We start from the raw sequence: 22788 nt of genomic DNA, 5'->3' as shown, positions 1-22788 counted from the left end.
CCTACATCTGTAAGCATGGATCAGCCACATCTACTTTTCTTAGTAACAGGACAACTTTGTTATCACATGCAAAAGTTCTGAACACCTTTCGTTCAGCATTTATTTTACAGTGTTCTACAAACTCTCTCCACTAACTAGTAATACCAATGTTGATGCTTGTATGTGTGAGACTACAGTGAAACGGGTCTAACTTTCATCGAACCGACATGATAGACCGGTTTTTTTTTTTGTTTACAGTTAAACACCATGTTGATATGACCTTTATTTCGCAATCAACTTCTCTGATTTCTATATCTCTGATTTTTCCGATTATATCTTACTCTACAGCTTAAGTATGAGTTTTTTCAGTCTTACATTTTCAGCATTTTCTTAAGCTGTTGAATCATATAGAACATTATAGGGATGAACGATAGAGACTTTTGGCAGCTTTGTAGATAGATTATTATGACTTACTTTTATGGAACAAAGACTAATCAGATGTGATGGGAACAAATAAATATGCCTTAACAAGCAACAAGGGAATCTTCAGATGAAGCAAAAAACAAAAAAGAAGAACAAGTTCTACAAAGAGACGCTTTTATCATCATTTTAAGTAGTTTCCACAAGCTATTTTCGTAGGTGGAAGTTCGTAGTTCGTTGGCGAAACGTGTTCGAGCCTCCACCACTACTCGTTAGAATCACAGGTTTTGTTTCACTTGGCAGATGGAGCCCTCCATTCAAAAACACAGGAGGAAAGTCCCAAATATTGATAGTTAAATCTCCTTCCTATCGACCTCCTCGAATTTTCCGACCAAATCCTCTCTTGCTACGTTGAGGTCGTTTCAGCGGCACGTTCTCAGGCTCCAACGACTCTAAATAAAATAAATACGTTTCTTCGAGTTTCCGGGCAACCAGCTATAATTGCCAACACACTTTGCTTTGCCGGGGTGGATGTTGAAGTTGCTGTGCAGTCCTCCACTCCTGCGTCCGCATCTCTTTTATTATCTGTGGAATATCAACAATACTTACGTGCTATTTACGGTTTACTACAAGCAAAGACTTTCAAATGGAGTCGAGTACATACTGTTGCTATTGGCGGCTTCACTCTCGTTGAACGCAGGTTCTTGTTGGCTTTGCTGCTCTTCGACTTCTACAGACAAGGACTTTCTGAAGTGCAAGGCGTAGTAATAGACAAAGAATTGTTCTCACCAAAAATACATTACGAATACTAAACCAGTAGTGCGAGCAAAGTTCGCATAAAGTTCTCATTAGAAACAAAATAGTGTATGGACCAATTTCGAAATGTAGAGAAAAAACGGAACCTCGCCAAATCTTTTGCAGTCCTAGTGGAGCGAGTTCTCCTTTCTGGCGACTTGGAAGTGGAAGGTTGGTCTGCTACAAAGGAAACCAGTTATGATGAACCTATTTTCACAAAAAGGACTCATGTGAAAACAAAACACATCCAATACGCTTACACATGTAATGAATGTACCATTACCTGGATTGTCGTTCTCAGCAAGTGACTCTTTATCAGACCCACGAGCTATCCTACCTTTGTCCACTTTTGCTGATCTAAATAAAAAATAAGAAGTAGGAAATTATAAGTTCCTCTGCATTTTTGAGAATTGAAAAGAACACGCTTTAAAAATGCACGTACTCTATACAAACAGGTTGACGTTTTGGCAATACTGATCGTACAGTAGGCTTCCGCGCAGACCTTCCTTTGAGCAAACGACGAGGGCGTGAAAGATCAACCTCACTTGGGATTGGAGTCAGTGCAGATTTCTCTGAAAACACACATTTAATAAAAACTCTGGGTTTTCTATAAAACTGGACCTCCTAGGAGCATACAACGTAGTGCAGAAAATAACAGATGCAAATGCACTGCATTCAACCGAGAAGAACTCCAATATCTCTATTTTCCTAACCACATACTAATAAATTGTTAATGTTTGGCTCATTTGGTTTTTCAGTTCCTCAACATAGCTGTATCTGAAATGAAAACTTCGTTGTGTGCGAAGCGTGATGCGGTAATATTGTTTTCATCTATCAGAACTAGACAGCAGAGTTTGTCTTCGACTTACTGGCGTGAGTTCCGCTTGGAGTTGGATTTTGAACACAACCGATTCCGTCCACTCATAGAAATTAATTGTCATGTCTTAGACGACTAGGGAAAAATCAACTTCCTAAGATTCTACAGACAATATGTTAGGTATGCTCTCAGCCAACACACGTGCGATTTCAAGTTAAGAAGGAAACGCAGAATAGAAACATGAGCTGCCGTACTTGGTGCACTAGACGACTCTGGGGCATCGCTCTGAACAACTTCATCTTGGTTTTCACAATCGTGTTCAACACTGACAGCTTCAGTGGTTTCTTGAGGAGATGTTGCAGTCGAATCAACACTTCTAAATGAACGTATGACAAACACACTCTGAAACGTACATTTAACGAGATATACGTTAAATGTACGTTTCTACGTTTTCTAATCTAACGATACCTTGTTGCTGCTTCAGTAGAGGCGTTTTCAGATTGTGGTGTAGCAGCTCTTCCAACAATTGGTTCGGATATCCTGGTGATTTGAGGGGCATGCCGACTTCTAGCAAAAAATTTCGAAGAGTGCGAGACTTCAATAACATCAGTGTCAATGGTTATAACGCTGCCTTCATCATCATCCTCTTCTAAAAATTCCATATGAAAAAATGCATCGTAAAATTGTACTTCCAAATATTTTCTAATGTCACCGTTATATCCATCAAAATGTGGTTCCTTTTCAGCATCTTTGTTCTCGTTTTCCTGCGAGACTTCACTACACTTCGACATCTTGAGGGTTTTATCGAGAAGTGACTGTGCTTTTGCAGAGAGCTGTAATGTTAACTCAACTGTAACTTAGAAAACACAAAGTTAAAAACAAGGAAATGAAGCTACAGTCTAACAGTACAAACTCGAACAAGCTCAAAAGAAGAGAAATCAAAACATTAATTTCTAAGCGATCTTCAAGCTACTCTAAAAGGATATTCTCAAGATCACTCTTCTACGACAAAAAGCATAACTGACAGGTTTCTCAGTCTGGACTTCGACGTCCGAATTCAGAGTAGTTGAAACATTTCTCTTGTTTCAAACTTGATGTAACTCACTAACACCGATATGACTGTAAATTAAACCCTGAGGAGCAAGGTTGATTACTTTGAAAGGAACGAATCCTGCACCTTTTTTACTTTCTTACTCCTCGATTCTGTTTCACAAGGTGGTTCTTCGTCAGCATTCGATTGTAAACCCTCGCTTTCACTCTCACTGCAGTCAGAGCGAATGCGCTTCCTTTTTCTTCCCTTCCTGAACAATGATGAAACATTACTGCACATTATAAAGAATGAAGAAATACCTCTTTCTTTTTTCTTTTTCCATCTCACGAATAATTTGCGAGGCCTCTTCGACAAGATCTTCTGATTGGTCCGACCTCACACTAACGTCTTCCTGCGGTTCGTCAACGTCAGGTTCCTGCAAAGCTCGGATTACCATTGCTACCTGACAGATTGAGGGGCCTCACGTTCGAACTTGTAAGAAAAGAAGCACTTTTACAGGGGGCAGAGGCAGCGGGGCTTCTGCTGGGCTTAGTCGCTGAGCCTTCCAGTTCAACAAGAAGATTAGCAAGACTTTCCAATACGTTTAATTCAGGTTAAAGCATATTCAGCAAAAGAGCCCAAAGTACTAGAAACTCACTTGCTTTTTCTTTCTTCGCTTAAAAGTCATCCCAGTACCCTTATCTGTTTCTTTCTTCATTTTCTTAGCCAATGCTTCTTCTTCTATTTCTCTTTGTAACTCAGCAGCTCTCTCATACAAATCGTCATCAAGAAGAGCAGGACGACTCATCACCTGTGGACAGTAAGATACAGTTAAGGTAAATGATTTAAGTAAACTGTTTGAATTACCACTAGTATTTATTTCCTTCAACTCACTTCTTTCAGTCTTTCCCAGTTTGTTCTTTCCTCACGATTGAACTTGCTCTTCAGTTCGTTACGTGCACGCGTCGGGAAGAACTCATGCATCAATCCAAAATCTGGTCCAGTGCAACGAAGTATCTCTGACAAAATACAATCGAGCTACATCGTAGAAAGAAAGGAATAACGTAAAAGAGAGTAATATATTTTCGTTCGAGAACATTTATACGAATGTAGGGAAATGCGTCTATGGCCATTTCAGATGTTTAATCAGTCTTAGAATCAGCGTACAAAGTCAAGATATTGGACTCTGTGTACTCAATTTTCGTCACAAATGAAACTTTTCCAAAACTAACCATGTTACAGCACTTTTCAACGTTGCTTTTCTCTTGAGGATTCGCGCAGTTATTTCGGTTTTGGAAATCACAAAATACAAGTAGCAACAAAGAACAGAAGCTGCCTGAATATGAAAAAGGTATAACTTGCTTACCATAGAATAATTCCGTCTCTTTCTCTGTCCAAGCCGTTCCTTTACGCCACATACGATTTCGGAACGACAGCGATGTGACCTTCCGTAACATCCGATCCTTTAGGAGAAAATATCAATAGCAGGATTAGTTGTCAAATTCCAAATATATACATATTTAAATATTGGATGAGCACTAGTGAATAAAGTGATAAATTTCACCAATACTGTCCAATTTACCTCTTCGACTGTTTCCCAAACTGATTCGTTCGTAGCTGTCTCCTCAACAACCAAGCTTTCTTCGTCAATGACCAAACGTCCATCCGCTCCAATTTTCACCTATAATATGATCGTTTAATTGAATCAATGTTTTGAAGGGATTTCAATAAATAGTAACAACGTACCTGCGGTGCTGCGAATTTCGTGCTCTCACTGGTAGTGACCCTTTTCTCAGGAGATGATGATAGCTTTTCGCCAACTACAGACTCGGTATCACCATGAAATCGCGTCATGCCCTTTTCTTTTTTGGGGTTCCAATAGATCATGTCCATCATTCGCATTTTCTTCGGATCCAACTCCTCATCACCAGTGAATCTCTTTTTTAGCTTACTAGAACAAATATTTAGTGGAAACAATCGATCACATTGCTAAATATTGCTGCTATTGACGTGCCACAGTTCATTATTAGAGGCATCACCCCACGAATCTGAGGTGGTGCAGATTTCAGGTGGAGTATTCGTATACAGGATGGGAGACTACGGAGAGGGGGGTGATTCCGTCCATTTCTTCCTAATTGCCGTAAAAACGGCCCCGAAGATACGGCTTCATTCGTTTTGGCGCACCATTTTGTACAAGAGGTTCGGTTGGAGCGCGCCAGTCTTGTGCGGCTCCGAATCTTCCGGGCCGTTTCTTACAGCAATTAGCAAGAAATGGACGGAATCACCTCCCTCTCCGTAGTCTCCCATCCCGTATTCGAATACTCCACCTGAAATCTGCACCACCTCAGATTCGTGGGGTGATGCCTTTAACAAAAAACCTGCTTTCAAGACCAATTAAAGGCAACATATCACAAAATTGACTATGTCAGGATCATTCCACGAATAAGTAAGGCTAGAAATGTAGATCACGAGTATGAAAGCGATCAATTCCCCTTATTAGCCCAGAAAAAGCGGATGCAACCGGTTTTTTGTGATCTGTCTCCACAGCGATGCAATCTACTACGCGATAGAACGCAAACAACTTCATCGTCTCCCTCAATCCAAGTAATGTAACTCAAATAAGCTGCAAGATCTGCCCACTTGCAGAATATTAGACGAGTTTTGGATTGTATTGTCACGAGGAGCTAGGCGCGATAATGTTCATACTCAAGGACAAACCCTTATACCAATCTGTTGGCAGGGAGATACCATTTCCGTGATACGCTGCCTCGTGCACAAATATTTCTTGAAGGCAACACTCCACGAGTCTGTTGCGGTACGGGTTTCAGGCCGGTAATGCCTATACGGGGTCGTAGATTGTGAAGAAGGGGGTGATTCTGTTCATCTCTCCCTCTATCACTGTAAAGAAACGGCTGTTTCTTACGATGACTTCTGTTGCAATGCGCAACCCTTGCGCCCGACCCCCGCTTGCAATTTGTCCGAATTGGTTTTCGACGATTAGCAAGAAGGGCGGGGCACAACGGTTCCGTATTGCAACAGAAGCCGTCCTAAGAAAGAGTTCCACCCGCCCTGTATCAATGTAAACGGGGGTCGCCCGTTTACATTGATACAGGGAGAAAGGGAGAAATCACCCTCTTCCCCACAACCTACAACCCCGTATAGGCATTACCCGCCTGAAACCCGTACCACCCCAGAGTCGTGGGTGATGCCCCTAAACGATGATGAAGATTACCCATAGTATAGCATGAAAACCTAGAACATATACCAAAAAACATTTTCGAAAGAGATAACTCTAAAATATGTTCGCAATTCAGTTTTTTACCAGTGGAAACTTCAAATTTACTTCCACAGAACTTTTTTTTCTTTTGAAACCTAATTATTCAAGAGAGGTTCTCACTATCAGAAAAACAGACAATATATGTCTGAACGAGTAAAGGTACGGCAAAAACACCAATTTACCTGCCACTTCCGCCTAAAGGCTCTACCGAATGCGAGTAATCCGAAAAGTTGAACTAATAAAGAAAGCTACCAATTTTGATTACAGTTCAAAGACCGCACTTGCTTGAAAAATAGATGAGTCTCTTAGCTGCCTCATAAGTCTAGTCAGATACTGTACGACCTTAGCTTGCAATTTACCTTTTGGTAGATGGTCCATAATAATCGCTATATGACGTAAGCCGGTCACGTGCTCTGATTCCACTTCCGTACGAACTGTAACGTCCAATAATAGAAAGAACTAAAGCCTATGATTATATCCATGTGTTATAACTACAACAAAAGAAAAAATCCTATTCTTGACGTAAACACATTTGTAAATTAAAAGTACTAACTGAGCGATTCTCTTTTCAGGAGCAAGTGGATCGACATAAGCAATTTCAGCCTCTTCAACGGAAACTGTGCGCGTTGCGGTTGAAGAGCTGACAGTCGCTGGAGTCTCTCCTAAATGGTTGGTCATAACGCAGTGGGAACAGAAAATGAGTATCTAATGATACGGAAAACTGTAAAGAAAGGAAATACTTTTTTTCGAGTAACAGATGTTATCAATCCATAAATGGTAGATCAATTACCTAACTCTCCACTTTCGGGTATAGCTTTTTCGGTAACGGCAGAATCATTTGAAGGAGCACCATCTTTTGCTGATAATAAGGCTTCAAGCGATAACCCCCCTTTCGAATTAGCTGTTTCGTCGAGCTTTTCAGCGGGTTTGGGTCCAGACTTGGAATTTTTGGAAATGTTCGGCTTCACTTGAAGGCGAAACCTTCTGACCAGTGTTTGCGCTGTGCCACAGGAAGACCCTGGAAGCTTCTTCAACGTGTATAACGTTTTATTTCCTCATCTTTGCTACTGAAGAGATCATGTACCTTCCTTCACTGCATCCTCAGGAATTACCGAATTATTGTCAACAGATGCATTTTCGGTTGCTGGCGGCACCTCAGCAGATGTCCCATCAATCGACGGCACTTTTACTGACTCGCCGAGCTTTTCGGTAAACTTAGGCGCAGCTTTGGAACTTTCGGTAATGTTGGGCTTCACCTGAAGACGTGGCCTTCTGGCCAAAGTATGCGTTACGGTGCACGGGGACTCTGAAAATACCGCCGACTACCAAAACTTCCTAAGAATCGTACTAAAAACTGAAATGGTGTCACACCTTCGCTAATCGCACCGTCGATAACGGCCGAACCATCATTAACAGATGCATCAGCACTCGTTCCCGCTACTGGTAGAGTCTCAGCAGGTATCCCAGCATTCGACGACACATCCACCGACTCGTCAAGATTTTCGGCTGGTTTAGGTGTTGCCTTAGAGCTTCTAGAAATGTTGGGCTTAACCTGAAGCCGAGATCTTCTGGCAAGCATCTCATCTACGCATTCAGAAGACACTGTAAATACATCCCATCTGCACAAAGTTCGGAAATAGTACCATGCTTTGAGAACCAGACCTCGACAACCACCTCTAAGCGCCGAGATGGTGGACCAAACAGAAGACCTAAGACGAACGAAACAATAGAGGAAAAAAATGTGACCAAATATTGGAGAAACTAAAAATCCGTGTGGTGTTATGCGATGTCTGCAGTTGCACTAACCACTTCAGTTTGCGTCAGCTATTCCCGTCTTCCTGCCCTTTTTTAGCGGGACAGTTTCTCTCTGCAGTGATGTGCGCCGTATTATAATATAATAATATATTATCTCTATTACCCTGTGGTTCGGTAAGGAGCTTTATTAGTTGCTGAAGGGCCCTCTAAGTTACTTTCGAATGGGTTCCTTCATTGATTTCGGTGGCTACTCATCATCAATGCGGTCTTTTCTGTCTCCTGTTGTGACTTCAGGATCTTGATCTTTGTTGGATCTTGTTGAGTCGGTGTCATGACTTCTTGTGGATGTTCCACCTATGGTGCTCTATTCTATAAATACTGCAAGATATGATGCACACCTTTCCAGCAGTTTAAACAACTTTTTAAATGTCAGCACCCATTTTCCGTACTAACGAATCCTCTCCTTTTTTGCCAAGCTAAGACGAGAGACATCGGAGCAGAAATGAAAAGAAATTCGGAGACTACGAAATTTCCAAGCATTCCAACATCCGGAACTGACACCTGCAGGCCTAAAATTCCAACAGCGAGACAAAATGTGCATGGATAATATTCGGTCATTTCGATTGAATTGGTCTTTCAGCACTTGTGTGCCTTTTTGGAACTCTTGACTTATGTTATTGGTCTTTTCTGTGCCGGATTAATTCGTATTTCTTGTGTATCAATAAAATGTTTTTTCTATCGTATGTGACGAGTTATGATGACGGTGCTGTTTTAAAATTATGAGTATTCATTTCCAGGTAAAAAATGAGGCCGTTGTCGTTGAAGGGCCATGATCGTGCATTGACTCGTGTACGTTTCAATCGAGAAGGAGATTTGTTGATTTCCGCAGCGAAAAACAAGCAGCCATGCTTATGGTATACAGAAAACGGAGAACGAATAGGTTTGATGTTGTCTGTTTTGTGACGCGATTGCAGATTTCCGTTCATTCCGGAGCACCATCACCCTCATTTCCTCTGTTCTTTGCTTTTCTTAACATTTCTCGTTAAGGGACCTATGATGGTCATAATGGAGTAGTGTGGGATGTTGACGTGTCATGGGACACCACTCGGCTTGGTACCGCTTCTGGAGACAACTCTATTAAGGTGCTTCTTAGTAGCGTGATTTATTTGAAGCTCACTTTCAACCATCTGTTTCAGTTCTGGGATTGCGAGACTGGCGTTGTCCTGAATACAATAAATACACCCACACCGGCGAAATCAGTGAACCTTTCTTTCTCAGGTAAATAAGTGCTTGAAATGTCATTATTGTATCCTCTTAAAGTGAAGTTTAGGTCATTTGCTTGCTTACACTACTCAAAAAATGACTAAAAATCCATCGGTACTTTGTGTCGTTGATACAAGGGACGATCAACAGATGACGGCTGATTGTCCGTTGTTCCGCACTCATTTCGAATTTGATAATTCTGCAACTACTTGTGTATTTAGTGGAGCTACCGACGTAGTGAGTTCTTTTTAGTACTATTAGCATTTTCCACTTCAAATACTTTCCGTTTTGAATTTTAGTTGGGTGCTCTATCAAAAGTTCGTTTCCTATCTCTTTTTTGTCTAGAGCTTTTATTCAGGTGACCGTAGGTTTTGAGAATGGACATGTTCTGCAGTACGAATTGAAAAACAATGAGGAACCCTGCCAATCGAATGATAAAGTCCATAGGGTGCGTTAACTTTGACATAAATTTTGTTTTGAAGCCCACTAGTATTGACAGCGTTCCAGTATGCTATCACGGATCTACAACTGTCTCCTGATGGAGCTTTCGTTATCTCATCATCAAAGGACAAAACAGCTGCTCTGTTGGATGTTTATACATTGGACCATCTAAAACAATATCGGTGAATGGACTTTCCTAACTTCAGAATTATACCACGTACTGGTTGCTCAATATAATAATTAAACAGCTCCGAGCGTCCTGTTAATTCTGCGTGCATCTCGCCTATACGTGACCATATATGTCTTGGAGGAGGAGAGGATGCCATGCAAGTGACACAAACGGCAGTTTCTGCTGGTCATTTTGAAGCCAAACTCTACCATATGGTGTTTGAGGAAGAATTTGCGAGATTCAAGGTAAGGACAATGATCCTCCATAATATGAGATGTTTGCAATTCTCGTATCTCCCTTAATTTACTCTATTTTGCTTTACATTTAGTTGGGAAATTCATTTTTTTAACATATATATGTTCTATACAAGCATACTTCTCTTATTTAGCTATGGGTAATTATTATTAAGCAAACCTAGCAAGCAAATTACACGATGTTTCTCTTTTTTTTTAAGAGAAGTACATTGGTGTTCTTTTCGTTCAGGGTCATTTCGGTCCCATCAATACTATGGCTTGGCATCCATCAGGGAATATCATCGCTACAGGAGGAGAAGATGGTTATGTTCGCATACAAGAATTTGATGACGATTATCTTGAGTTCAAATATGACTACTAACAGAAATTGTCTTTGTTGCTGTTCCAATTTGTTTCGGGATAGGCTTTTTCTGCTCTTCAAAACAAACTTTTATTTTGTGAGGTGATTCTTTTCCAGTGGTTTCTTCTTGTTATGACGGCAAATGTTCATGTTATCGTCGTTGTTGAAATTGCCGTGTTTTCTAATTGTTCTCTATTACAAACATTAATTAGAAAAAGTAATGAAATTGTACTTTCATTGATCCCTTCGTGAGCATAATGTTCTATCACAACTATCTCAGCTCTCTGTTTTTAGTGGAGACGAACTAGAAATGACTTCTTAATATGATCGTATCGCTTCTGTTTTTTCCATGCTACAAATCTGGTTAGAATTTTGATCATGGTACCATTTGATGCAGAAGTACTACTTAGGAATGGCTATCAATTAAAAATTTCTTCTCAGAGGTGCGGAGAGTAACTCGCGTGAGAGGACATAACTTACGGAATCCTATTGAAGGAAACTATAAATAAACCTCATCAATCTATAGAACAGTAATAAGGAAACGTGTTTAGAAATGACAGCAACAAAGTCAAAAGTAAGTAATACATGAAATTTAGACTAAGTTGAAAAAAATTTCGAGTGATTTCCTCCATAGATGCGATAGTCGGAGCCGGTGCTCTTACCACCTTGAGTTTTGGACGGTTGGTGAAAAGACCTATTCACTTTTGAATGGGTGACAAGAGGACTTTCTTTACTTTCGGACGGTTCGCGATGGGGTCGTCGTCACCTGAACTGCACCCCATGAGTTAGCTTCACCTGACGAAGGTCCGGCTCCTCTCTATCGCACATATGATTTCCTCTACGATTGAATTTTCCATTGCTACCCATGAGCGATAACGTACTCGCTAGTTTGAGTTTTTGTACGGGTTATTTAGATTTATATTGCCTATTTTCCTTTTTTGTCATTTGTTGTCTGAAATATGGTGGAAAAAAACGATTGGACTTGTTTGGAGGTTCCACAAAAACTTAGTTTCGGGTCTGTTTTATTCGCTTTGGAACGGAACGTATCACAAAATTGACGTGGTACGGAAACCCCAGGAAAACGGTTATGGGTTAAGGAAACGAGCGTGGTTTCGCTCATTTTCCCCCAATCGTCGTAAAAACAGCGTGAAAGACTGCGTTCTTCTCTGCTAGATGGGTTAGAACGCACTGCTCCTGCGCACGCGCTGCGTCTTCAAGCGAGCTGTCGAGGGTCGATGAGGTCTTCTTAGCAGCTTATTGAAATAAATCCAATGGAAAGGGTGCTAAGGGGAGCGTGAGCGCAAGAGTAAGCGTTCTAACGTACCTCGTCGTAAAAACAGCGTGAAAGACTGCGTTCTAACGTATCGTATAGAACAATATCGGTTCCAATGCCGTTTTACAGGACGACTAGGGGGATTGGGCGGGGCCACGCTCGTTTTAGTAATCTACAACCTAAACACTAAGTTTTCTCTGCGGTTCTCATACCACTTCTTTTGTGACACGTTGCCTTCAAATGACCGAGGGTACAATCATCCGAATGGAATCTCCAGATTTGTGGCATATGGTACTGACTTACCTCTTGTCATCACAACTTTCAGGCGTTGTTGTTTGATGTTCCACGACTTTGATGACGTCGTACTTGCTCAATGTAAACCTAAGTGACGGGCAGACCTCTATTCTGGAGATATCTTATGTAACGTTGATGTTCTTTGATACAGTCACTGCCGAATTGTCACGTGAATATGGTACCTGTGATCATTTCCTGTGTAAGTTTGTTAAAAGCCATTGCTGTATTTCCTTCTTGGTAAAATGTAGTTGATTATGGGCACTTAGTGGCGTCCTTATTTCTCGAGATAAATGATTAGATCAATCGGAGCCCTGAGGCCTAAGCATTAATGTTAGTTAAGTTACTAGGAGAAAAAAAGTGAGTTAGAGCATCGGAAAATAAGGGAACCACTGAGCCCCCCCCCAAATACATTTTTTCCCTCTTTCTTTGAGGTACAAAAGTAGCTCAGTGGTTTTTTCATTGATTAACTTTCTCTGAAGATGTGGACATCTTCGTTATTTGTGGTCATCGAGAGAACTGCAATTTTTTTCTCAACTCCAATAGATCATTTCTTTTTAGATGAGGATGAAGATGGTGATCGTATTGCGGTCCGAAATGATGAAGATTTGCCTGCTTTTGCTTCGCTTCTTCAAAGCGAAGGACATGCCAAAATTTGGCTAGGTTGGTTCGTTTTCTTTGGCCTGTTTTTCTATCCTCTATAAGGCTATTCTTCTTTCTTCGTGGTGTTTTTTGTTCTAATTATCCAGCTAATTTTTTGATGGAGTCCTTCCTACAAAATTCTTCGAACGGCTGCAAAAGTTAATCTTTTTCGTACGAATTATCTAGAATAATCCTGTGCGAGCTGGAAATTTGATTCCATATTAATCTATCGGACTTAATGCATGTCAGTGTGGTGGAAGTCTACTGAGGAAAACAAAGTGTATCATCTTCGCTTCAGTCCAATGCACTTCGACTGTTTTGAACGAGATTCCTGCTATTTTTCCATCAGATCTCAAACATCTAAACATGATATCACACGGACAGTTTGGAAGCGTTTACAGGTAGCTTTTCAGCACAATCATCTACTCAATCCGAAAAAGCGATTGTGGTTGAGAAGTAATTTCTTGTCTTCAGAAGTATACATCTACCAACGGATCGGGTACTTGCTATAAAGAGCATATCTTTCGGAGAATTTGATGAAAAGAAGGATGACGTGATTAAGGAACTAGCTCTGATGAAAAAGGTCTTCAGAGCTACTTGTTTCACTTTTGCTGTGTTATTATACTGACCTTAAATTGGCTCTTTTCAGTGTTCACCTTGTCAATTTGTGGTCTCACTAGTTGGCGCATCAATTGATTCACAGACGCTGTACATTTGCTTGGAGTATATGGATGGTGGTTCTATCGGCGGTTATGGTGGGTCTCCTTGGCTGTTTGTTCTTCAATTCAATCCGGATAGTCATTTTCTTGACGATTTACGTTATCTGATCTTTTTTGAACAGGAGCACTGCCTGTAGACGTTATGAAGTTCGCAACACGCTGTATCTTGGAAGGATTGAAATATTTGTGGACTAACAACATAATGCATAGAGTTGAGTCTTGTTGTTTGTGTATCCATTCTCATATTCATGTAGTGAATATGAGAATGGATACACTAGGTCACTGTAGTGAATTAACAACGATTGAGGGTTATTTTTTTAACCCAAATCTAAGATTAGGTTACACTAAGCAACTACGTATACTTCATGATGAAGATAATGAAATTCAAAAATCTTCTGAAAATGTTGATGTGGTGTTTTAGATTTGAAACCAAATAATATCTTAGTTAATTCATCCGGATATGTCAAGATTACTGATCTCGGTTTATCAAAAGTCATGGACAACTCTATTACCCGCACTTATGTGGGCACCACTATGTATATGGCGCCTGAACGGATTCGCGGTGGAATCTACAGGTATTTTATCCAGAAACATTCTAACATTTATTCAGTTCCTCAAGCATTTTAATCGATTTGGTGACAGAATTTGCCTCTGCAGTTAGTTTATTCTAAGGATGGAGTCGGATATTTGGAGTTTTGGCTTGTCGCTGTGGGAGTTGTCTATCGGTCATTTTCCTTTTCATCTGCCCAACGATACGTTAACCGTTAATAGTGTGCCTGATTTCACAGCTGGTATTCAGCGAATTGAAGGTCATTCGGAGAAACTGTGTCGACTAATCAGTGGATGGTGAGTGGGAGAAATGTTTGAGAGTTCTGGCCTTGTTTTTACATGAAGTTTTGGGATGGGCTGACATTGAGTTTCTCATTCTGAAGAGATACAGGGCAGGAATTTAAAGATACAAATCGGAGTGGCTTATGGTGGAAATCGGAACTCTAAGCAGTTTAGAAAGTATTATATCTTTATTTAAGAAACGTGTAGGTACAAAACCGCTATACCGTCAGGCGCATGACAGCCACCTTATTGTGCTCAGGCGACACATCTCAGTCATCAGCATACAGGTCAATACCCTTATCCGATATCATTTACCCAACTAAACGACGCGCTCTGACGTTCAAATGGCTCGAACACGTATGCAATGCTATCTAACAAGTAACTGTCTAAATAAGCAATAATAGCAATAAGGGGATAAACATCGCGCAGTGGTCATGGGTATCTAGCCGTCTTAGCAACTGATATTTTTACCTGACGAAAACCTACGTCCACGGAGTTTTCTTCAGAAAATCCACCAATATTGGATAGCAACTTAAGAAAGTGGTTTTCTATTTTAACCATCCTCCCATTTCTATCGTATTTCCCTCCCAAGGAAAAGGCATTAGACAGGGGCGCAAGACTGCGTGTATACTGATGTCTGAGGGTAGTGATGAGTAAACCGCGGTCGTATTCTTCAAAATTTATAATTTAGTCTGGAACATGATGTGAAACGGCGCTGGAAAATGAACGATTTGCTTGAATCCACTTATATCAAGGAAGCATGGCCAATTGATCATAATGTAATCGGTGAATTTATTACGAAGTTTTTACATACCTAGTGAGCTTCAATGTATGTATCATCTTATTTCTTCAAAGATTCGTATATGAGTTGCTCTTGTCTCCACCCACACGAAACCTCTGATAATGTCTTCTGGTTTTGTATGTATAGTTTTTTTTTGTAACTTTTTACGAGCTGCATTTTGATGCCACTAGAACACCCAGATTTATAATATGCCTTTGACAATACGGGTTTTTTTCCATTGTGATAAACGTTCATATCTTTGTATTATTTTTTTTTACTCTTCTGGACTTCCATTGCTGTTTTCGTCGTTCTCTTTTAGTTTGTTCACAATAGATAAAGCAATGTGAATAGTTTAATTCGTGTAGGTTCTAGTTATTGCAATCCTTGAAAAAACTATGTTGACTCATAGTGTTTGAAGTTACTATATTTCTTTTTTCCGAAGTTACAATTAGCTCGACAACTGAACGCGCTGAAGTTTCCACACTATTTTCGTTGAGCGGAATACAGAAACTATCAACAACCATATCTGCTAGACAACAAAATGAGGAGCATCGCCCTGACGAAAGTCTTATCCAGTCCAATCAGTGATGCTGGTTTCTTGAAAGGTATGTGTTTAACGTAATTATTTTAGACCTTTCATAACCATCGCACATCTCTAGAGCTGATTCAAGCGAGTTTGGTGCGTTATTTAGATACCCCTCGTTAATCGCCTATTTAAAAAAAGGTTGATTACATGTTTTCCCTCGTTACCTAGTAAACCCCGGACTTTCCACTCCTAAAATCCTGCTTCTCTAAAAAATCACAGCATTTGATTACGAAGCAGTCCTAGCTAGCATCCTACCATAATATGATTTGGTCAAAACGACATGAAGCAAGGTACAGTTGCGTAAGAGGCTGCGCTCGAAGCGTAGCGGTGAAAGTGGCGATTGGAGTCAACGTGGAACCATCGCGAATTGCTACAATGGGTGTTAGCATGGGTCCTTCCTCGATCTTATTCGCTACAATTCACTGTATTTGCTTACGTGCTGCATAGCTGCGTGCTTCATGTTGACCCTACTATATCCAAGTTTTCTTTTGAAAATCTCTACCAATGCTCAGTACTCTCACTGTTCAGGATGCGAACTGTTTGTGGAAGACCATATCGCGCAGAAAACCTATTTTTTGAACAGAGAAGGAATAGTTATATTAGATGATAAGCTCCAGGTAATTTTGCGACCCTTTTTTGACTACTGCTATATCCATATCGGATTTGATTTTCAGTTCGAAACAACAGTTCCATGTAGTGACCAGTGCGATTCTTTCGAGCCCGTCAATATTGAGGTTCTAGCAGATAGTAGTGAAATTTGTGTGATAATTAACACCGGACAGGTCCTTACTATAGATGCGGAATCGCACACGGTTAGTTGGGCATTCGCATTCTTTCAGGATACAAGTCAGGTGACTGTTTTGATACTGATACATTTCCAGATGTGCGCCGCTTGCTTCCTGGGTGAAGAGTGTTCGGCCGCTTCATGGAGTCCCGATCAAAGTGCTCTTGTCGTAATAGAAGGTGACCGAGTGGTCTTCTATAATCGCTGTTTCGAGCCTTTCGCTAAGTGGTACGAAAATGAGAAATCTCGCCCCTCACTATTTTTCATAAGCGTTCTTGTTCTGTTTTCAGGGAATTCTCGAGTTCAGACGAAGGCAAAGATGCACTCGTTAGCGTAGGCTGGGGAGCAGCTGAGACACAGTTTCAAGGCAGCGCTGGAAAAGTTGTTGACTTACGCATATTCAACTTCTAGAGAGATGCGCGCTTTTTAGGCTGCACGTGAAAAGAAGACACCCGTTTCAAAGGTTGCATATCCGAATGATACTCGCGCATCTCACATAAGATGGCGTGCGGATGGTCTATATGTGCTAATATCGTTCTACGAACAACAAAGTGGGGAGAGACGAGTGGCGGTGAGTTGATGATTTCCTTAAAATTTTGTATGATGTTATTTGGTGTTTAATGTTGGTGCTCGAAACAAAAGGTGGGTTGCCGTCCTAAAGGCGTTGTTTTTGTTTGAAATATGTATGTAGCTTCCATATCTTTTACTATTACTTGTTCCGATAATTCATTGAGTTGAAAGAGTACTATGAAACGTGATCGTTCCGCTTCGGTATTATTAAGCAATTGCCTTTGTTTAAGTTCCACAATTCTTTAATGGTAGGAAAATATTATAGAAAGTATTGCTGCAAATGTAAGTTTAACTTCCATATCTTTTACTATTACTTGTGTGGATAAATCAGATCCACAACCGCAAACACTAACAAAATCCAACGCTAACTTCTGGAATAATTCGTTCTTATTCAATCAAAATAATACATTACATTTAACGTTCTTTAATGGTAGTTCGAAGGTGTAATCAGTTAAAAATTCCAACATCTCCTCGTCTTTTAGAACCAACGATGGCAAATTTGAGTTTTGTTGTGTTATGGTTATAAAATTTAGCAGTTTTCCCATCCTTGTAATCATCATTGAAATAAAAAAGACCTGAAAAAAATCTGGTTTTTTAGGTATTTAGTCAGGAAGGAGAATTGATGGCACGTTTGAAAAACCTGGAATCAGTCGAAGAAGCTATTGCTGTCCGACCAAACGGGAACTACATTGCAACGACGAAGCTTTCTGGTCAGTTCACAATATAAGCTCGGTACTGAATGTGACTTAACTTTGATGTGTCCTCTCGCTCTCATTAAAAAAGCACTGAAGCTTGATTCTATTCTGTTATGTTTATGCCCCAAATGGTTTCTCCTCATTAAGATGTTGGCAGAACTATGGTGTTCTACGAAAGGAACGGTGAAAAACGTCATGAAATGGTTTTGCACGGTCCAGGTAGAGAAAGACAGCTCGTCGCTATGCAGTGGGATGTAGAGTCCTCCTGTTTATTTGTCCATCTACGTGATGAATGTGTCGATGAAGGTTAGTATTTCTGACTACACGCCCACCGAGATATTTATTGAAGAAACAACATTCTTGAATTTACTTTTGAATTTTTCTCTCTTGAGATGAAAAGAGGCTTCGTTTCAGTTGAAATCTGGACTGTGTCTAACTACGACTGGAAACGACAATGGTCAGCACGCTTCGACCAAAAGGTTATGCGTATCCAATGGGACTCCGAAAAGGTGAGAATTGCTGTGAATATCTAAAGTGGGAATAGACATCATCGTTTCTATGAAAAATTGTAGGCCCGTCAGTTATGTATGCTCTTCGAAGACGGAACTTATTCACGATTAACTTACAATCTTTCACCCATTGTCCTTGGTTCCACGGCTTTAGTTATTGCTACAGGTATATAGAGATATTTAACTGTTCCTGTGCTCTTTCTCTATAGATTCTGGTCATATTCGTATTTTGTATCATTTCCTATCCACTGTTGATTGGGAATGGCTACATGTATTGGAGAAGTTATGTAAATTGGAGCGCAAGTAAAAGAACGGTGAGAGCGCGATATGATCACGATATGTCCAGCTTCAGCGTTCATTTTCCCTTGATTGTAAATGTCGATGAAGTTTAAGGCGTAAGTGTGGCGAAAAACAAAAACTAGAGGAGAGGTTATCAATTTCCTAAATGTTTCTTCACTTCAAGAGAGATGGTTTTTTTGTTGTATAGCTCTATATCAGTTTCTTTTTCACCTCTAATGACTGTAATTCTAGTTTCTTTCTTACTTACATCTCGAACGTTCCCTTTGTTTCTAGAGCAGCTTCGTTTCACCGACTTTGATCGTTGTCCAATTCCGCCACCAATGTGTGGATTTGTGGTGCCAGCGAATGGAGCTGTCCATGCTGTGGCATTTGATGGGAACCGTCTAGCCGTACTTTGTTTGGATTTCAGCGTGCACTTTTGTAAGTTATGTTTTTTTCTCTAAAACTGCAGTGAATCTTCTTTTGGTTTTTGTTTTTTCAAAGAACAGCAGTATATGCATAGTCGGTGTCACTGCTATTCATTCTCAACCCTCAGGCAATTGCTTGAAGTTTCGATTTACAAAAAAGTCAAATATTTATTATTATTAAATTTCCTAGAGTTTAAAAATATACATACAACTATACATACGTACTGTTCACTGAAGATAAATGTACAAGGTCCGTATATAAATAACTATCATCGAAGCAGGAGGGACGCGGATTCCCAAGGCATGAAAGGGACCCAACTGTTAGTTCCTAGAAGCGATAAGATAACGATAAAATTTGACTTCTCAAAAGCTGAATGTTTCAAAAAATGTTATTTTCAGAATGGGTAAGTTTATTTCCGAACGTCATGCGGTTAGAGCACAACGTTCATTTTTCAGGGTCAAAATGAAATTAAGCCAAACATCATAAAAAATTCATCATAGATTTAGGCTATGTTTTTGACTTTTGACTTATAATTTTGTTTTCAAAACGAAATTAAGTTTTTTCACTTTGAAAACATGAAAGAACAAATAAACATGGAAATTTGAAGGAATTGTCTTAAAAGTTATTTACCTCGCTTGCCTTCTCAAATGCATCCAGGATCTCCTGGCTGGTAATAGTGCCGTAACTACGCATGCTGTCATCATCGTGATAAAGTTGACTGGCTGGTATGGGGAACTTTAGCGGCGGCTTGGCTTCATACAAAGAATACTGAAACGGTATATTTATTGATTTTCAGCCAAATTGTTAATCATTAGCTTACTTCCGTTTCATCGTAATATGGTAATTCTTGGCCAATCTCTGGGAAACGCTGTGAAGATGATGTTGATGTTCCAATAATCTGAATCTTTTTATATTTATTTATTTAATACATTCTTTTCTATTACAGGAAAAAGGTTCTCCAACCGTTTCCAATCTACTTAGAATGGGTCTCGTAGCATTTTCATTCTTCTTTTGTTCTGTTTCCCGTTTTTCTTCTGTTTCTTCTACCTAAACAATGGCAATGAGGAAGAATACTAGATTATTTCATTAGGTTACCATTTTGCTATCGTGGATATAGGTGTAACCATCGGAGCAGTTTGTTAGAGCAGAGTCTCTGAAAGTGGCATTTATTCATTGAGAGGTAAATGAGGTTAAAAAAGGTAATGAAGTTACCGAGGGGAGTGATTCGCGTTTTGGTGAGATCTAAAAGAAGTTAAATTGTGTCGAACTACAGATTTGCATTCAGCGTTCATTATGTTAGAAGTTATTTGGAGTTGATTTTTGGCAAAAGTCACACCAAAGAGGTTGCGCAGTGGAACTATCTTCTCTCCTAAGTAGAATTCCTAGGGAACTGTAATGTTTTTCCATGTTTTCGAAAGAAAATCTTTATTTTGGTCACTTTTTCCTCAGTGTCATGCTTTCTTTTTATGTGCCTTTGACAGTGTAGCTGCTATGAGTAACGGCACAATTATACCTACGTATGCGTCCGTATATGTCCTGAACTCTATCTGCGCTCTTAATGGGATACTCATGATGTACTATTGTGGAAATATTTCTATTGGGAAATGTATTACCATACGATGCTAAGCCTTCAAGTGAAAAGAGAAGTTTTCCCCAAAAATTTATGCTTTACCGCAATTTTCCATGTTTTGATGTTACCCTGTGACGATAAATTAGGAGCACCATAACAAAATTACCACACACACTTCTCTGACACTGGATGATGTCGTTCCAACGGAATCGAGAAGCTAACTGTCTTCGTTCCCTGCAATGATGCACTTTTACTACATTTTTTGAAGCGTTTTTATGCTGCTTACCTTCGCACGTGGAGTTGATGCATTGTGTGCCGGTTCACTCCTGAATTTCTCTGGTTTCAGCTAACTGTTGCTCAGAGGTGAAGCATTAGATTAATTAAAAGGTGCCAATACTCACCTAACCGGAGGAGAACTTCGATGATCTCGAGGATTTGCAGCGCAGCAAGGTTCCCCATCTTCTTCAAAGTGGTCCTCACTAAGCATGCAAGGTTTGCACTTGTATGCCTCAATTTTGTACGTTTCACTCATATATCAATGAATGTGAAAATGGCAGAATTAGGATAAGACGAAGGTTCTTTACCTTAGGCATTTTGCGTAGTTTTTTCTGGAACTTCCGAGCATCCTCTGAGAATCCGAGCGGATCCTGAAATTTGTGATTCGATCGCAATGATACCAATTGAAAGCGTTTCCCTTCTCTCACTTTCTAACCGATTTTGCGAGTAATGCCAGTGAATTATATTGGTCTAAAATCAGACCCGAAATGGGAAATTTCTGCAATTCGGATTTCTTGCTGATTGCTTCTAAAGGAACCAAAGAAGCTAGCACGTGGGGCGGTTGTAGCGTGGTGTCTTTTTTCTAGTTTGGAATTATTTCGAAAAAATGGTATGATTCGAACCATTTAATCGTTTATAACTTTGTTCTTGTAAATGTAGTGACATCCGATTTCTTTTTTTCATAAAAAAAGTTTCTTGGATCCTGCAGGAGGTATGGGTCCTGCACTGATAATATGAGATAAAAGTGAACGAATAGTAAACGTTTTTGCAAAATCTTCCACTAAAAAATGCGGAACAGATGATGGACTAGAGGTGCAGTATTTTTCTTTAGTGAAAGTTTGGTCTTAATGCTAATAAGTAATGGTTTTGTATGACGTCTTTGTAGACCAGCAATGGCCAACAAATTGAAATTAACGTCTAGAAAAGCTCACCGGCTGATTCAGCATCTCATCCCGGCAGATAATGCAGTTACACCATCCCTGTAATTTTTTTATTAGAAAAAATATTTCTGAGACGTTTAAAAATGCATACTAAATGGTATATACTTACCGGTTGTCCAGTGGTACGTAACCACAGAGATTTTATTAAAGAAAACAAAGTGCACGGTTTTGTCATTTCTTTTCTGAAAAATTATTGGTGATTTTTTCCTGAGGAAAACTCGATTGGAGGAAGAAAGAAAAAGAAAAAGATGGAGACTAAGCGCGTACAAACAAAGAGTGTGATGAGTTGTATCAATTGACATGCTGATCAAGGTAATATGTATAAGGTACACCAAGGTCAACACACGAAGGAACGGCCAACGCGACCTTCCGCCCCTGAGGGCACGCCCCAGATGCCTCGTAGAAGGTGCGAAAAACGCTAATTGGCGTGATTCTCTCCAACAAATTAGCACGACGTTGGAACAAAGATCGAGTCGCTACTTTGGCAATTTGCATACGTTTTAGTGCTCGTCACCACGCAAAATTTTAGAATCTTGAGCGTTCGGAAAACAGAATATCATGATCAGAATATAATATCACTTACTCAGATCAGATCAAATCAGAATTTATTGATACCAGATAAATATTATTAATGATGAATTATTGATGTATAACTACGATCCATCTCCGAATTCAAGGAATTTTTCGTATGAACGGCAGCAAAGAATTACTAAATAAATGAAACGAAATGGACTAATTAGTAGAGAACAATAAATTACTTAAAAGAAATCAATCTATCTCTGAATGTCCGGTTAATTTGGAAATACTTAGGGATTATTCAAATAGTTTTTTCTTCTATAAGCACAACATATGTTACATGCTGAAATAGGCAGGAAACAAATAAATAAGTTGTAGAAAATTTTCCAGTCAGATTTACCGATGTTGATTTAAGGAAAATATCTATCTTTTGTTGCTCAATTTCCATTTGTTTCCCTTTGCGTTCCATGTTTTATGACAAAACATATGTGTCATTCGTACCCAATTCGGGTTTGTTTGCTTGATTTAAAACAAGTCAGTTAACTGAATTTTATTA

The 22788-nt window shown here is 39.7% G+C and overlaps 5 protein-coding genes across 10 annotated transcripts; 3 read left to right on the top strand and 2 right to left on the bottom strand.

The window, feature by feature from the left end:
- Positions 1 to 765: 765 nt before the first annotated feature.
- RB195_005172 (uncharacterized protein) lies at positions 766 to 8613 on the bottom strand (the record flags this gene model as incomplete). 2 transcript variants are annotated; one of them, XM_064177511.1, is made up of 23 exons in its annotated part: positions 766 to 851; positions 913 to 984; positions 1064 to 1146; positions 1302 to 1374; positions 1478 to 1551; positions 1637 to 1766; positions 2266 to 2387; positions 2480 to 2660; positions 2724 to 2844; positions 3189 to 3312; positions 3362 to 3477; positions 3700 to 3852; positions 3936 to 4060; positions 4408 to 4504; positions 4624 to 4722; positions 4788 to 4992; positions 6678 to 6752; positions 6872 to 6980; positions 7109 to 7336; positions 7403 to 7624; positions 7690 to 7920; positions 7981 to 8027; positions 8510 to 8613. In XM_064177511.1, the coding sequence occupies 23 exons, from the start codon at positions 8611 to 8613 to the stop codon at positions 766 to 768; spliced, it is 2877 nt and encodes a 958-aa protein (XP_064034635.1). The 2 variants fall into 2 exon arrangements, with proteins under 2 accessions (XP_064034635.1, XP_064034636.1); XM_064177510.1 differs by lacking the exons at positions 7981 to 8027; positions 8510 to 8613 and having other exon boundaries at positions 7690 to 7897.
- Positions 8614 to 8877: 264 nt separating this feature from the next.
- Positions 8878 to 10561, top strand: RB195_005171 (uncharacterized protein; the record flags this gene model as incomplete). Its single annotated transcript, XM_013443165.2, has 8 exons — positions 8878 to 9013; positions 9121 to 9215; positions 9270 to 9351; positions 9404 to 9573; positions 9695 to 9784; positions 9844 to 9959; positions 10026 to 10191; positions 10430 to 10561. The coding sequence occupies 8 exons, from the start codon at positions 8878 to 8880 to the stop codon at positions 10559 to 10561; spliced, it is 987 nt and encodes a 328-aa protein (XP_013298619.1).
- Positions 10562 to 12167: 1606 nt separating this feature from the next.
- Positions 12168 to 13892, top strand: RB195_005170 (uncharacterized protein; the record flags this gene model as incomplete). 2 transcript variants are annotated; one of them, XM_013443166.2, is made up of 7 exons in its annotated part: positions 12168 to 12306; positions 12666 to 12767; positions 13045 to 13147; positions 13221 to 13329; positions 13396 to 13501; positions 13588 to 13676; positions 13887 to 13892. In XM_013443166.2, 7 exons carry the CDS (start codon positions 12168 to 12170, stop codon positions 13890 to 13892), a joined length of 654 nt encoding a protein of 217 aa, XP_013298620.2. The 2 variants fall into 2 exon arrangements, with proteins under 2 accessions (XP_013298620.2, XP_064034634.1); XM_064177509.1 differs by having other exon boundaries at positions 12243 to 12306.
- A 68-nt stretch (positions 13893 to 13960) lies between these two features.
- Positions 13961 to 19395, top strand: RB195_005169 (uncharacterized protein; the record flags this gene model as incomplete). Of its 3 annotated transcripts, XM_064177508.1 has the most annotated exons (15): positions 13961 to 14040; positions 14138 to 14311; positions 14988 to 15082; positions 15575 to 15682; positions 16192 to 16280; positions 16338 to 16475; positions 16545 to 16675; positions 16738 to 16828; positions 16878 to 17018; positions 17616 to 17727; positions 17860 to 18018; positions 18127 to 18221; positions 18285 to 18387; positions 18795 to 18941; positions 19385 to 19395. In XM_064177508.1, the coding sequence occupies 15 exons, from the start codon at positions 13961 to 13963 to the stop codon at positions 19393 to 19395; spliced, it is 1674 nt and encodes a 557-aa protein (XP_064034633.1). The 3 variants fall into 3 exon arrangements, with proteins under 3 accessions (XP_064034633.1, XP_013298621.1, XP_013298622.2); XM_013443168.2 differs by lacking the exons at positions 13961 to 14040; positions 14138 to 14311; positions 14988 to 15082; positions 19385 to 19395 and adding an exon at positions 19010 to 19023 and having other exon boundaries at positions 15619 to 15682; XM_013443167.1 differs by lacking the exons at positions 15575 to 15682; positions 16192 to 16280; positions 16338 to 16475; ... (7 more) ...; positions 18795 to 18941; positions 19385 to 19395 and having other exon boundaries at positions 14988 to 15114.
- On the bottom strand, positions 19140 to 21891 carry RB195_005168 (uncharacterized protein; the record flags this gene model as incomplete). Of its 2 annotated transcripts, XM_064177506.1 has the most annotated exons (12): positions 19140 to 19256; positions 19560 to 19697; positions 19750 to 19827; positions 19893 to 19976; positions 20025 to 20082; positions 20142 to 20171; positions 20675 to 20733; positions 20786 to 20825; positions 20901 to 21007; positions 21084 to 21146; positions 21708 to 21755; positions 21826 to 21891. In XM_064177506.1, 12 exons carry the CDS (start codon positions 21889 to 21891, stop codon positions 19140 to 19142), a joined length of 888 nt encoding a protein of 295 aa, XP_064034631.1. The 2 variants fall into 2 exon arrangements, with proteins under 2 accessions (XP_064034631.1, XP_064034632.1); XM_064177507.1 differs by lacking the exons at positions 19140 to 19256; positions 20142 to 20171 and having other exon boundaries at positions 19545 to 19697.
- Positions 21892 to 22788: the final 897 nt, after the last annotated feature.

The sequence above is a fragment of the Necator americanus genome, chromosome I (genome assembly GCF_031761385.1).
Source record: "Necator americanus strain Aroian chromosome I, whole genome shotgun sequence".
In the NCBI taxonomy this organism is placed as follows: domain Eukaryota; kingdom Metazoa; phylum Nematoda; class Chromadorea; order Rhabditida; family Ancylostomatidae; genus Necator; species Necator americanus.
The sequence above is the reverse complement of the archived record's forward strand: the minus strand, read 5'-3'. Positions and strand labels throughout refer to the sequence as shown.